Source organism: Artemia franciscana, chromosome 8, assembly GCF_032884065.1.
Source record: "Artemia franciscana chromosome 8, ASM3288406v1, whole genome shotgun sequence".
NCBI lineage: Eukaryota > Metazoa > Arthropoda > Branchiopoda > Anostraca > Artemiidae > Artemia > Artemia franciscana.
In genome coordinates, this window is record NC_088870.1 from 10,490,180 (window position 1) to 10,505,700 (window position 15,521).

The 15,521-nt window shown below is 36.2% G+C and overlaps 1 protein-coding gene across 2 annotated transcripts in view; it reads left to right on the forward strand.

The window, feature by feature from the left end:
* LOC136029966 (uncharacterized) overlaps nt 1–15,521 on the forward strand; it is a 102,475-nt gene that overhangs the window by 39,811 nt on the left and 47,143 nt on the right. Inside the window, exons 7-8 of one of the 2 annotated variants that reach the window (XM_065708527.1) lie at nt 1,045–1,202; nt 9,410–9,571. In XM_065708527.1, the coding sequence (XP_065564599.1) occupies nt 1,045–1,202; nt 9,410–9,571 (320 nt within the window). The remainder of the gene's footprint in view (nt 1–1,044; nt 1,203–9,409; nt 9,572–15,521) is intronic. The other variant, XM_065708528.1, reaches the window with a different exon arrangement.

The following is a 15,521-nucleotide window of genomic DNA, read 5'->3' on the forward strand; positions in this document are numbered from 1 at the left end:
GTTCCGCAATAGTTCTAGCAGAATCCCATTCTTAGGTTTTGTTAGATCGAACTTCGTACTCAAAGACTTTCCCCATGTCTTTTTATAACAGATTCTAAAAAATAAAAAGTGAACGCTTACATAAACAAAAAATGTTATTTGCCATCTATGGTTATTTTCTTTGGTACTATAAATAGATGGCAGTAGTGACATTGCAGTTGCACTGGGAAGTGGTATATATGATTCTCTTACATATGGTTCTATAATATATGATTCTACAGAAACAATTTCTCTAGTAAATTATCCACAGTTTTTTTTTCTTCTTGAAAGTTTGCTTTCTGGCAAAAAAGCTTATTTCCACTTATAAAGTTTTTGTAGTACAAATTATTCTGTTGGATTTTGAAATTTTGTAATTTTTGTTTATTCTAGTGCCCACAGTTTTCTTGTCATAATTTCTTTAGTGGAATATGTGAAATATTGACAAAGTACCAAGAAATCAAAATAAAAACATTCTTTGCTTCTTAGATTCATCTCAGGTCTCTTTTTCTAAGATTGTTTCAAGATTTTGAAGTTTTCAGGGCAGCACTACATTTTTGTCAATGTTGCCCCGTTGAAATAAATAAGTGGAACTAATTAGTTAAATTTGGAATTTTGGAAGGCCTTTTGTGCATGAAGATTCAAACTTAACGATCTGAACGAGTTTTTAAGAGAGTTGGATTCTTATTTGTTTCTTTGCTTTATTATTCGCATTAAATTTTGCTGTAGATGGCTATTAATAATATAATCAAAATACTTTTTTTTTTTTACCAAATTCAAATTCTAGGGACTTCAAGTACAAATTTGTTATTATTCTTCTTCCTTTTATTTTGTTTTTACCAAATTCTAATTCCAGAGATTTCTTATTATTCTAGGGATTTCTAGTATAACTTTCTTGTGATTTTTCTTCCTTTTATTTTGTATTTAACAAGTTCCAGTTCTAGGGATTTTTATTCTAGGGATTTCAATTATAAATTTCTTATTTTGTTTTTCCTTTTTATTTTGTCTTTACCAAAATTGCAATTATAGGGAAGATCAAACAATTTTTAACGGTTTGCCTGATCCTTTTGAAGAAGGAGTTAATATTCAGGAGTTGGAACGACAATTTGGTAATTTGGTACCGTCTGAGAATCTTGGACAATGTTTGGATCCATCACCAGCACCAGTAGTCACCGGTTTTTATCAAGGTAAAATTTCTAATTAGAAATATCGTTCTGAAATATGAACACATAAGGACGGTTTTTCCTCAATGTTACAAAATTCCTGCTCACAATTAAATAAACTCAGTTTTAGGGAAGGATCACATAGTAACTGATGCAACTATTACTTCAACTCAAATTTATTCCAATTTTTGATTCAAAGGGAGAAATTAATTATTATCAAAAATCGGCCGAAGTTACTTCTTATTAGTGGTAAATCCCAAAGTGCTATAATCTAAGTCAAGCAGGTGCTTAGGCTTTATTCGGGGAGGGCACTACTTTGAAAGAAGAGCTAACATTTGAAAGGGCCAAAATCAAAACTATTTACTATTAAAATTTGTCCAAAGTTTTTTATTAATAGTAGTGACACGAAATCTGAAAATGTAATTCAGAGGTATGCTTATGTTTTCATTGGGGGACGATAAAATTTGAAAGAGGGCTAAAATTGAAAGGGCCAAATGGAAAAGGGCTAAAATTGAAAGTTTTTACTATAAACGAAATTGATTTTTAGAAGTAGTGACAAAAAATACTATAATCTAAGTGAGGTATGTGCACAGGTTTTATTGGGGGAGACCCCTACTTAAAAAAAGGCTAAAATCAAAACTATTTAATAGTAAAATTCGTCCGAAGTTTGTTCTTAAAAGTGCTGACAAAAATTCTATAATCCAAGTCAGACATATACACAGGTTTTATTGGAAGACGGCTTACTTAAAAATAGGGGCTAAAATTGACGAATTACGCGGCAAATATAAGAATTTGTTTGAGAAATCTGAAAAATGTTGTGGCCATGAAGTGATTGAGGAAATTACAGAACAACGTTTGAATCCATGGTTTTTACCTTGGCGAAACTTTTAATTTGAAACAAAAGACTTATAATTTGTAAAGCCTTGTCAAAGCAAACAGATATATTCCCTTGAGAATATTTGTTGGCATAATAAATTTTAGAAAAATCTGTCAATATAGTTCACGACTAGCAAATATCAACCTTAATTCATAAAAAATATTCTATTTGTACATAAAACTAGCTAGACTAAATCTGATGAACCTGTTTCAGTGTGACAGTGTCAATGTTAAGTTCAGTGTTCAGTGTAAGTTCAATGTTCAAGTTCAAGCTAAAAATGGTTGGCTAGCTAGCTAGCTAGACTAAATCTGATGAACCTGTTTCAGTGTGACAGTGTCAATGTTAAGTTCAGTGTTCAGTGTAAGTTCAATGTTCAAGTTCAAGCTAAAAATGGTTGGCTAGCTAGCTAGCTAGACTAAATCTGATGATCCTGTTTCAGTGTGACAGTGTCAATGTTAAGTTCAGTGTTCAGTGTAAGTTCAATGTTCAAGTTCAAGCTAAAAATGGTTGTAATTGTTCTCAGCTTTTGAACTCATGATTCTTTCTTGATAAACGCTCGTTTTGAGTGTTGTTTATGCTAAGTTATCAAAATTTGAGAGATGGACTCAATGAATTTTAAAATTTCTGGTGCTGGACTTATTGAAATATTATAGGGATTTAGGTTCATTAGTCCTACTTATCATGCTGCTTGATGGCTTAACCAAACGAGTTTCACATTTTGATCATTTGTGTCTTATAAATTTTAAATATGAGCCGTGAAGAGACCTCCTTTTCAGTGAAAAATTGAGCGTGTCGTTCGTATATATGCGATCTTGCCCAGCTCTTGAGTTATTTCACTAATTTTAACGCCCCTGGATTTGGTCTACCTTAGAGAATAATGAATAATTACCGAGCCACGTGATATATAGCTACGTGATATTTTTGATTTATAGACGGCAAATGACGTTATTTGGTCATACAACATTTCATTATAATTTAAAATTAATCAACAGTACGTTTTAAGAAATTAATCCCGTGTTACTGTTAATACTGTAGACGCCAAATAACGTTGTTTTGGTGATAGAATAATTCATAATGTTCAGCATTTATCAGCAGCGTGTGTTAAAAAATCAATCACCTGTTACTTCCTGTAGTGCCTTAGACGCCAAATAACGTTGTTTTGGTGACGTTGTTACTCATTGTAATTAGGAATTAGTCACCAGTACGTGTCCAAAAATTAATCATACGTTACTTCTTGTAATATTGAACGCAAAATAATGTTATTTTGGTGATGCAGTTGGTCAAGTAGTGTAAAAAACACGTGTAAAAAAATTAACCACGTGCTACTCTTGTAATAATGTTGACGCCAAATAACGTTATTTTGGTATTACAATAATTGATTATGATTAAAAACTAACGACAGCACTTGTTAAAAAATTACTCACGCATTACTTCTTGTAATAATAGTGATAACGTTACTTGCAAATACAGTGACAAAAAAGGGAAAATAATGACAAAATAAATTGACTAAATATCATAAAATTCTGTTTTAGTGACTAATTAAAGGATGAAACAGGGGGTGAAACTAAGTAATTAAGCACAAACTACCAAACACGACAAAAAACATGAGTTTCTCTGACCCAGAATAATATAATAATTTTAAGTCATGTCCACTTGTCGTTTCTATTTTTTCGTGAACAGCGAAAGCGCTCATTCAAATACCTGATAAATAATACCTACGAGATGATTTGACCCTAGATGGAACTACTACCAATATAAAGGTTGCTAGTCCTAGATTCAGTATTGCCACTGTAGGACACTTGCAGTGATGTCACTTGACGAACATTTAAAGGATGACAAAATTTATTTTCAAAATCTGGGGGTGGGGGGCAAATGTGCTATTTTTTCAGTTTTTCCATCAAAAATACCAAAAAGGTATTTTTCAATGAAAAAATCCTCAAAAGGGTTTTTTTCGAAATGTAAGACCAGTGTGTTACGCTGGCCCCCTTTCAAATTAACTGCACTGGATACTTGATGTTCAAATGGACAATGCATAATGATTTTAGTGCTTTTATTTAACTGTGTTTGTTATTGACAAAATTTACTGGGTGTGCGCATGGTAGAATACATGCTAATTTTACCCTGATTTTGCTGATGACTTTGTAGCATATCATATATTAATGACCATTATAAAATTGCCTGTCGCCTCATTATCCAGCAGTTTGAAAGGTACAACCTACCCCTGATCTTGATGTTCCTTGACTTCATTGCCGCCTTCGACTCTGTCACTCGTCAGAAACTTTGGAAGATCCTAGAGAATGACGGAATGCCGCTGAAGTTTGTTGAACTGATGAAGGCATACTATGACGCGTCAGTGAGCCGAGTTAGAGTCTATGGCGAAGAAACCGAAGAATTTCTGGTTGATTTCGGAGTAAAACAAGGGTGTGTCCTCTCTCCGACTCTGTTCAATTATTGCATCGATTGGTGTTTGAAAATGCTCTATCGTCTTATCCAGGAGCGCAGATTGGACAGAATCTCTCACTGACTGACTTCGATTATGCGGATGATGTTGGCCTCCTGTCAGACCCTGTAGAAGCCCTAAATATGCTGGACAGCGTTGTGGCCTGGGCAGACCTGATCGGCTTGAAAGTCAGCACAGAGAAAACGAAATTCATGGCTATTAACCACGACACAGGACCATTCTCACTAACTGTCAACCAAGTTCAGCTGGAAAAAGTCAACCGTTTCACATACCTAGGCTCCCAGCTTTGTACTGACTGATCTTCCGACGCTGATATCCAACAGAGAATACAGAAAGCCCAGACAGTCTTTGCCTCTCTTCGGAAACCCTTATGGAATCGCCGCGAAGTCAGTCTCCGAACGAAAGTTCGAATCTACATGGCACTAATCCGCACCGTTCTCCTTTACGGATGCGAACCATGGTCGCTAAAACTACAGCATGAGAATGAAAGTTCTTAAGCCGAACTGGCCAGACATGACAATATACAACAAAGAGAGATAAAACTCCACAAAAAAACAAACCTCAAACGAGACTACGGCCAGTAGAGAGGAAAGACTAAAACGACGGGGATATTTTGCCTGTATCCAAACTAGGCGTCCTCAGCACAAGATAAAAAGAAAAAACAATAAACTAAAAACAAATAAAACAACCACCAATAATAATAAATATCTTGTTGGTGATATCAACAAGATATTTATTTTCTTTTTTTTCTTATTTTCTATTTTCTTTTTTTCAAAGATATTTTTATTTTCTTTATTTATTATTATTGGTGGTGGTTTTATTTGTTTTTAGTTTAGGGTTTATTCTTTTTATCTTGTGCTGAGGACGCCTAGTTTGGATACAGGCAAAATATCCGCGTTATTTTAGTCTTTCCTCTCTACTGGCCGTAGTCTCGTTTGAGGTTTGTTTTTTTTGTGGAGTTTTATCTCTCTTTGTTGTTTATTAGCATGAGAATATACTGAAGGTGTTTGAGCATAATTGTCTTCGAAGAATTCTCAGAGTACAGCTACGTAACCGTATCTCCAACGCGAATATACGTCGAATGTGCAATATTCAGAGAGATGTTGTGCCCACTATTAAAGAACGCCGTTTGAAATGGTTGGGCCATGTATTACGGAAACCGCCAGAGTACCTGTCTCGCCAAATACTTCTAGTTGAGCCTATTAGCTACTGGAAGAAACGCCAAGGAGGACAGAGGTAGAACTGGTGGAATCTGCCCAAGTCAGACCTTGAACCAATCGGGAGTTTCAGAAAATTCGGTCCCAGATGGTCAACACAAGGGCTCACTTTTGCAGAGCAGCTGGCAGAAGATCGAACAGCATTAGAAGGTCTCTAAGATCATCGATGCCGGGCGAGGTGGAAACACTTGATTCCCACCACAAGTACAAGTACAAGTACCATTATAAAATATTCATATATCTAGTTCGAAAAATATTTAGTTTGATGATTTCGCATCATTTTAAGAAGCCTTAAAGAGAACTGTCTCTTGTTCGTCAAATAATACCCTGCCCTTTAGTTTTGCTCTTCGTTGTCTAAATAATTGTTTAATGGTTTTAATAACTCATCTTTTGGTATTAATGTACAACTGGGACTGTTGAGAATGAAACTTGTCAAGAACAATTCTTACTTCATCATATGCAGAAAAATTGTAGTTGGCACATTTTGAAGACGCATTCACTATAGTGTACCTCCTTACTTATACCTATAGTATAGTCTCAATAGTCTATCTCTATAGTCTTATATCTTTATAGTCTTAGTACAAAACAGGGTTATTACAGTGTGCCAGCACCGGTGGCCGGTGTTTAAACCCTCCCTGAAAAATCCCCCCCCCCCCCCCGAACAAACTACCCCCTTTGGAAAATGAGGCTTTCCAAAATTGAGAATTTTATTTGAGTTTTGTTTTTTTATTTTCCGTAGGGGGAAGGAATTTTGGTACCTGTGTGTTATATGCCACTCTCTTAAGTTTACGCTGCGTAAAACTCAAGGACAAATCGGGTTCTTTGTTAGTTTCTTTTGGCTTAGTATGTATGTATGTATGTTACTTATTTACCTTACTCCTTACTTATAGTTTACCTCCCCCTGCTCTACTGTACAAATATATAGCCCAAATTCGTATATCCCATATGTTGTTCCATTTCTTAGTTTTGTCAGCATTGATTAAGCTGTCCTGGCCGAGTGGGTTGGTGCGCTGGATTCGGGATCCTTCGTCTGAGAGGACGCGGGTTCGAGTCCCAGTGTATCCAATTCTTCAGTTTGGGACGGGGGTCAGTGGTGTGACTCTGTAAGCTTAGCCAGAGTCGACCCAGCTCTAAATGGGTACCTGGAGAAATCCGGGGAAGGTAAACAGGAAGGGTGTTTGAAAGCACAGGATGGCTGGCCCCCAACCCCCATTGCACTTCCTGGCTGAAGGGCCAAGAAACGGAGATCAGCACCGCCGGTACGGACTGTAAAGTCTAATGCCGTATCCTTTACCTTTTTTTTACCAGCATTGATCAGTTTACAGGTGTTAAAAATGAAACCAGAGTGACAGGTGGCGAAATGCCACCTGTAATATGTATATTATATGCCACCATATAATGTATATGCCACCATATAATGTGGGCTATATATTTTGCACATTGGGGGGAGGGAAGCATAAAGTAAAGTATAAAGAAGTGCCCTCAAGATGTATTAACTAGAAATTTTCTGCGTATTATGAAGTTAGAATTGTTTTGCTAATGTGCTTCCTTCTCAATAACCCTGTTTGTGCATTAGTAACGCATCTTTTTCTTATATCAACCGCGAATCCCCTCGCAAAGGATACGTGATTCGCGTAATTCGTCGTCGTAATTTGCAGATGATCATATGCTCGTTTACAAATGATACTATGGCTTAAAAGTATGCTATGGCGTAAAACTAATAAAATCCAGACTAATTTATAACCTTATTTCAAAATAAAATACTTCAGAGAAGATAATATTTAGATTACTTTTTCACATGGAAACATACTTATTAGGTAAGTGTTTATTGAGAATTAGTTAAATCAGATAACTTAAAGGGTTCAACGAAACTTAAAGGGTTTAACTTAAAGAGTTCGACGGATGAGAGGAGGGCGAAAGTAAAAACAGTTTAGTTGTACGAATAAATTTAGTTGTGCTGAAAAATAGCATGGACAGGTGACGGTCGTCCAGCTCAGGCTGTTGTGAAAATGGGCTCCTAGACACGACCAAGCAAGGAAAAATAAGAAGGAAATTCAAGTTCAGCAATTCTGATACATCAGTCGAAAATTTGCAGTCGGTAGGGATGTTCATAAACCCATCCTTTCGATAAAAAGGTGCATTTCTGGATTATTCAGAAGAATAAAAAAGAATCAGCTTTGAGTTTCTTGAATTTCTGTTTATATTAGTGGTAGCGATGAAGGTTTGATGAAGTGAAAAGAAGGCCGAAGAAGAAGTATGACGTCTATGTTGCAGTCTATGACCTGTGAAAGGATTCTCCCACTGAAACGATTTTTCACTTTGTTGATGAACATAGAAAAATACACTTGACAACTTCGTTTAGCATGAAAAAATTGACATTGAAAATCTATAAAAACTCTATCTTTCGTTTTGATCACTCTTCCCCTTATTGCAAAGACGAGGCTATATGGCAATATTTAACCATATTGAGAAGCTGCTCACGATATTTCTCTTCCTTTTGGCATTTCTGAATCTGCTTAGGTATGATGGCTAATCAAATCGTTCGTTTTTGTAGCTAGTTAGCCAAACTATGCTATGGTTTGGGTCATAGGATCAAAAATTACTAGTGAGAATCGTTAGTGTGTTGCTAGTTTTAGGCGTTTGTTTTTCAGATGAAACTCAAAGAAAGACACAATTCGATATCTTAGAAATAACCTGAAATTCTTAATTTTATCTAGAGGCGTCTTTCTTTTTTTTTTTAACAAAATTTACCAAGATTTGTGTTTTTTATCCGTTTACATTATCTAAATGCTGAGTAAACGTGTTTCAAAATTGTTCTTTTTCTTTTTGTTACTTTCTGTTTTGTAAGACGTTATGTGCTTTCCAACAATTTTACATAGTGACATAGATTATTTGGCATAAGGGCATGTTATTTGAAAGCGTGTAATTGGTTCGTTTCGAGAGAAAGGGGGTCGAGTGGGTGTAACCACACACAGCTCTCCCATTAACACAAATGAGTCTAGTATATGCTTACTAGCAGCGATGATTGCCGGATAACATGAAAAAAAATAAGAAGAAAACCGGCAGTGTATATTTTCTTGAGTATCGGAACAAACTTTTCCCTCCTTTATTCAACTAAAATTCGAGTCCCTCTCCCTCCCCCACCTAAAAAAAGAAAAATGGTCCTTGACAGTTTCGATTCCTCAGTCATGGACAAAACAAGGTATACTTACCCGAGCTATACCTTTGTAAATATTCACTTACAAAGAGAAAAGATCCACCCCTCCCTTTAATTGAATTCTTTATACATCTTCCCTAGTAAAATAGTCTAATATCGATTTTTTTTTATTCCACAAATGCCAATTTTTTTTCAGAGACAGGAATTAATTTAAAACTTTTCTTTTTCTTAACGCTTTCGGTGGGCTCGAACCTTGCGACCTCGAGATTGGGAATCAGATACTCTACCTATTGATCTAGCCAGGCTTCTTAGTTTGTTTTACACCCTTCTGTGTATTTTTTTTAATAAGAAAGCAAACAATTTTTCCTATAAACGGGACTTTGCTACAGCTAAAAAAACTGACGAATTACCTATAGCAAGATTTCCTTTTGTCATCCTACATTGCCTTTCCTTTTGGCCCTCTGTCTCACTTCTTTCTGTATATCATATTGCATAAATTTACATAAACATATTTATTAGGTGAGGTAGCCCCACCTACAGCACACGCCGTGTTCATGCCGCATGTACAACCCCCTTTTAATTGTCCTACACTTACTTATGAGGGACCTACTACGTCAAGATACACCTATGATTCAGTTGGTCATTTGGCAGAAATTGCAAAAGGACCAGTAATGTACTCTGGTAAGTAACTTCGTTCGGGTTGAGTGTCTCAGTTAACATGATACTAAATAGCAATATGGTCAAAATAGGTAATAAAAACTAAAACTTTTGACATAATTGCTAATCAAAGCTCAGTACCTCCATTGTTTGGCATTTGGCCTACGTTAATAGTTTATATATTCTAATTTTTATTTCTATTTGTTCGTAAAAATGAATGATTGGCAACAGCAGTGAATAACCTGTTGATAATGGAAGAGAATTTTGAAGTAGGAATATCTAGTAACTGCATTCGGGTAACAAAAGAAACTTAGAAATATCTTGAATATTGGATTCTATGACTACTACTAGTAACAATTTGTAATAGTACCAAGGTGCCTTAGGCCAGTATACCTTTGCACGTTCCTCTTCTACTTCAAAGCTGCATTCTTTGCTCCCTCCTATGAAGTTGGATTTGTATGAAGCCTTAATACAGTAGATGCATGAAGTTAACACAGCTGTGCATGTTCCATCTCTACCTCATAGCTTTATTCTTTGCTCCTTCCCATGAAGTTAGTATTTGCATGAAGTCTAACACAGTTTGAAGTATGAAGTTGCACTGTGGACGTTTCTCCTCTACATCAAACCTTCATTCTTTACTCCTTCCCGTGAAGTTAGTATTTGTATGAAGTGTTAATACAGTTGAGGCATGACGTTAACACAGATGTGCATGGACCACCTCTACCTCGAATTTTCATCCTTTACCCCCATGAAGTTAGTATTTGTATCAAGTCTAACACAGTTAGAAGTATAAAGTTGTGTTGTGCACGGTTTTCCTTCACATCAAAGCTTGATTATTTACTCCTTCCCATAAAATTGTATTTGTTTGAAGTCTAACATTGTTGAAGCACGAAGCTAACACAGATGTGCACGTTCCTCTTCTACCTCAAGCATTCTTTACTCCATTCAATGAAGGTGGTATTTGTATGAAGTTTAACCTAGTTAGAAGTATGAAGTTAAAACATGTGTGTACTATCCTCCTCTACCTTAAAGTTGCATTATTTGCTTCTTCCTATGAAGTCTTAACACAGATGACGCATGAAGTTAACAGAACTATTCACATTCTGCCTCTACCTCAAAGCTTCAGTCTTTACTCCTTCCCATGAAGTTAGTATTTGTATGAAGTCTAACACAATTCGAAGTATTAAGTTGCAGTGTGTGCGTTCCTGCTTCACATCAAAGCTTCATTCTTTACTCCTCCCCATATAATTATTATTGGTTTGAAGTAAAACGGTTGAGACATGAAGCTAATACAGCTGTGCAGTTTTCTCTTCTACCTAGATAACTTCGAAGACCACACTGCCTTTCCATGACGAAAGTAAAACAGTTCAAAATAGGGATGACACGTTTTTATTGACAGTGAATAGATATAAAATTATTTAACTGGATATTTCGAACACATATACAGTGTTCGTCATCAGCAGTAAAACTAAAAGACATGAATAAAAATAAACAAAATATATACCTAATAAACTAATTACATACAGTTTATTGCTCTTATTTTTTTCAATGCAACAGCCTCCGCGGAGAGATTAGCCTCCGCTGTTGCATTGAAAAAAATAAGAGCAATAAACTATATGTAATTAGTTTATTAGGTATATATTTTGTTTATTTTTATCGTCAGTCAAAATGTCAATACGATAGTCGTTTTTTAACGTCGTAACATTCCAAGTGCCAATTTTCATGTTCTTTAAAGCGTTGAAATTATTTTGGCCTCCGGAAAAGCAATGATCCCTGATACCAGTGCAGGACAGGGATTAACATATTTTCTCAAGCCTACAACGAAGCGCTTAAGCCGGCTTAGAACCGGACAGCAAGAAGTCTCTACGACCTCAAGTATGAATGGAGCCTTTGTGCAATCCTGGGCCCATCTTGATCGCAACGTAGTTTTCAGCACTTGGCGATGCTCTTTTATCAACAACATTCGAATTCCTGCACAGACAGTCCCACGCCTATCACCTCCGACTCAATATATATATATATATATATATATATATATATATATATATATATATATATATATATATATATATATATATATATATATATATATATATATATATATATATATATATATATATATATATATATATATATATATATATATATATATATATATATTCATGCCTACAAATACTCTGCTGCTACAGGGAGGCAACCCATAGTAGATAAATTAGCTAGGGAGAGGTTTTCAGGCCGAAAACGCCCGTCAAAACAGACCAAGCCCAGAAGAATTATCCATTAATCAGAATCCCGTGTGAATGCTGTCTCGTTTGCTAGGCTTTAATTTCCTCAAGGGCCTAACTCCTCAAGTGGGAATAGAGAGACCCCAAGGTCCTCAGTCTTGCAGGTACCACGAAAGGGTCGTGGCAGCGCATTGCAGAGGCCGTTGTCCATAGATCTGGATCTTAGACCCTGCCGCAGTTGTCCTCCTATAGAGGATCCTCCCACGATGGTCTTCTGTGTCACCATGTAATTTAGCCCATTACTAGCTGAAGGTTTTTAACACATGGGACGTGGACACGCCAGTGGAGCCTGTTGAGTGTACATTTGAGGGGCTTTCTTCCTCTTCCACTTGTATTTATGGCCCCGGGCGAGGGTGCGCTAGTTTCTATTATTGACCCCCAGGGACAAGGTTTCCCCTTGGCCCGCGCCTTCTATGAAGGTACCCTACATATCTAAAGTACCATCTCCTATCGCCACCTGAGGACAGACTGAGTAGCCTGAGGGATGCTCCTAAAGAGCAGTAGACTCTTAAAGCTTTTTTTTCCATCGTGGTATCAAATATATATTTTATGTTCATTTTGTGTTATGATCATTCACTAGCAGCGATTTATGGTCATTTTATGTTTGATTGCATAAACTGTCAGGGAAAGTATTGCTTTAAAGCTAGATCTAAATGCATTATTTCCATGCTGGTAGTCAATAATAAGTCTGAAAAATATCTCAAGAATGACCGAGGGTACCAAGCTGAAACCTTGAGGACTACCACTATCACCACCTCCGCTCCTTCTACTGAACCAAACCAAAAGGATGTAAATGAATTCAGCTTGTCGAGATTAAATAGATAAAATGTTTGAGGAACAGAATATTAAGTTTTATCTTTCATGGAAAGTTGAGGTGTGAAAATAATGCAAAATTGAAAATAAATGCAAAAAAACGTCCAACATATAAAGAGTGAGCCAAAATCTGGATTCTTAGATCAAAAACCAAAAATATTTAGAATATTCTTTTATTTAAACAATAAAAAAAGACTATATCAATTAAAAACGAACAGGAATTAATTCAAAAAAAATTCCCGAAAAGAGTTTTTCAAAGAAAAGTGAAAAGTTACATTAAACCAAAGATGAGCAGAAATAAAGCCAAATGATTTTCCTACACCATCAATAAATAAACGAAACACAAAGCAAAAGGAATTATAATAAATATCTGAATGAAACTCAAAACGAGCAGAAACCAATAGAAGTAGGGCTGGCGCCCCTCATGGCTTCCAAAGATCATAACATAATTTTCACTTTACAGAAAACAAAATTCAGTGAATACAAAAGTACTAAGATTATCTGGAATAAATATCAGTATATATATTAAAATCCAATCCACAATCGTATTTTTCAATAATCTTGGTTAGTGGTGTATTTTTTCATTATTATCAAAAATTAAGGAACTTAGACCGAAAAAAAAACTGTTTTCAGTTATTTTAAAAACTGTTTCAGCAAAAAACTTTTAGTAAGTACAAATTATGTTCTGGCGTTTAGAAGGAACGGGGGCAGAGGGGGGGTGTCCCCACTCCTCTTAGTCTCCGCTCGTTTTGAGTATAACTTGGCCACTTTTCATAATTTATCTTCATTTTTGGTTTTATACACTTATAGTAAGGGCGAAAGAAGTAACAGTGATAGTTGTGAAAGTCCCAACCTAATAACCTTTGCTGATATACCTTACCGATAGATAACATGCACGTAATGCAGTTTGATTTCTTTTTTTTTAAGCTGAAATAGATTTCAGCTTAAAAAAAAAAGAAATCCTATCCCGAAACATACTGCCTATACGTCTTAACAACCTGCTCTATTTTGACAACCTGGATGCACTTCAAATATTTTGATTTAGTTCAATATTAGCAGTAATAGTAGCAGCAATAGTAGTAGAGGTAGCACCAAAGGTGGTAGTAATATTTTTAGCCCAGGAAATTTCAGTTTAATACCCTAAAAAGTTGTTGGAACATTGCTAATGCACATCTTTGATAATCCACGTGTACATAGTGTGTTCTGATTCAGTTCAAAATCACCCCGTCACTCCCCAAAAGTTTTACTAATAGCCTTAGTATTAACAATTGTAGTAGTCATAATAGCAAAAGTAATAGAAGGAGCATTGGGAGTAGGATTAAAAGCAGCAGTAATAGTATTCACACTTTACCTCATTTTCAGTTCAGATCAGAATAGAATAGATAGATAGAATAGATAGAAGATAGAATCGGTTTTATTGGCACAATCTCTCGTAGTCATTAAACTAAATGGTGCTTGTGCTTACAAAAAAAGGATTAAATCAAACGACAAAAAAATCGGAAGACAAATCAGGTTCAGTTCAGAATTCCCCCCTCGTGTCCCCATAGTTTCATCTGGATACTTTAATCTGTTTCTGAGATATTACTGATTCGCTTTTTTGATAAACTGCATGCACAGAATGTTTTGATTTACCGCAACATCCCTCCATCTCTGAAAGTTCCGCACTAACACCATTAGGTTTAGCAATAGCACTATGTAAATAGTGTATTTTAATGGGTTGAATATGCCCTTAAAGCATCAACCTGATATTGTAAGCCATTTTTGAGATACTACTGATCCGCTCTTTTGACAGTCTGTATAGATTGTTTCAATCTAGATCAATCTCTCTTAACATTGCCCGAAAATTTCTCCCCAATACCTCCAGCATCAGCAGCTAACATTAGCATTAGCAGTTTGAATATAGCACATTTTGGTGTGTCCAACATCTCCCCAAGACGCACCGAAAGTTCCAGCCAAATACCCTAACCTGTTAATGGAGTATAGCTGTCACGCCCCTTTACTAGCCCGAATCGACATAGTGCAGTTCGATTTAGTTCAACATCCTCCTCAATATTCGCTGAAAGTTTCGATTTCATGCCTTTAGCTTTAGTGCTACTACTAATGGTGGTTTTAGTACCAGTGGTAGTAGCAATACACACAAAGTGTCTTTTGATTAGTTGAAAATCCCTCTCAACATGCACTACAAGTTTCAACTCAATACCCTAGACTACTCCCGGTAATACTAGTGTAATACTACACTAATATTCAATAATACTACTGATACGCCTGACACTTCCCAAAACAACCCCCAAACAGTTTCCGAAAGTCCCAGCCTCATACTCTTAGCCCCAGTAGCAGAAGTACCAGCAGCAGCAGAAACAGCAATATTCACAGAGTACCTCTCGGTTGGCTCGGTATTCCTATCCACACGTCCCGAAAGCTCCAACCCAATACTCTAAACTGTTCCCAAAACACCGCCCACATGCCCCGTTGATAACCCGTATGTATATACTATATTTTGCTTTAATTGAAACTCCCTCTAAACATTCTCCGAAAGCTTCACCCTAATACCAATAACCTCACTTGCAGCAGTAGTAGTAGTAGCAGTATGCATATAGTGCCGTTTGGTCAGTTAAAAATCCTCATCACAATACCCGGGAAGTTTCAATTTAATGTTCCAAACTGTTTCCGGGATTACTGTTGGTACATCCAACAATCAACAAGCTTGTAGCGCGTCTTGATTAAGTTCCACATCCCTCCAAACACTCCCCGAAAGTCTCAACCCAATACAACTAGCATCAGTAGTAGAAATAGCTGTGGTGGTAGCATTATTAATAGCACTGTGCACATAGCACCTCTTGTTCCTTCAACCCTACCCCCCCCCCCCCAACACAAGC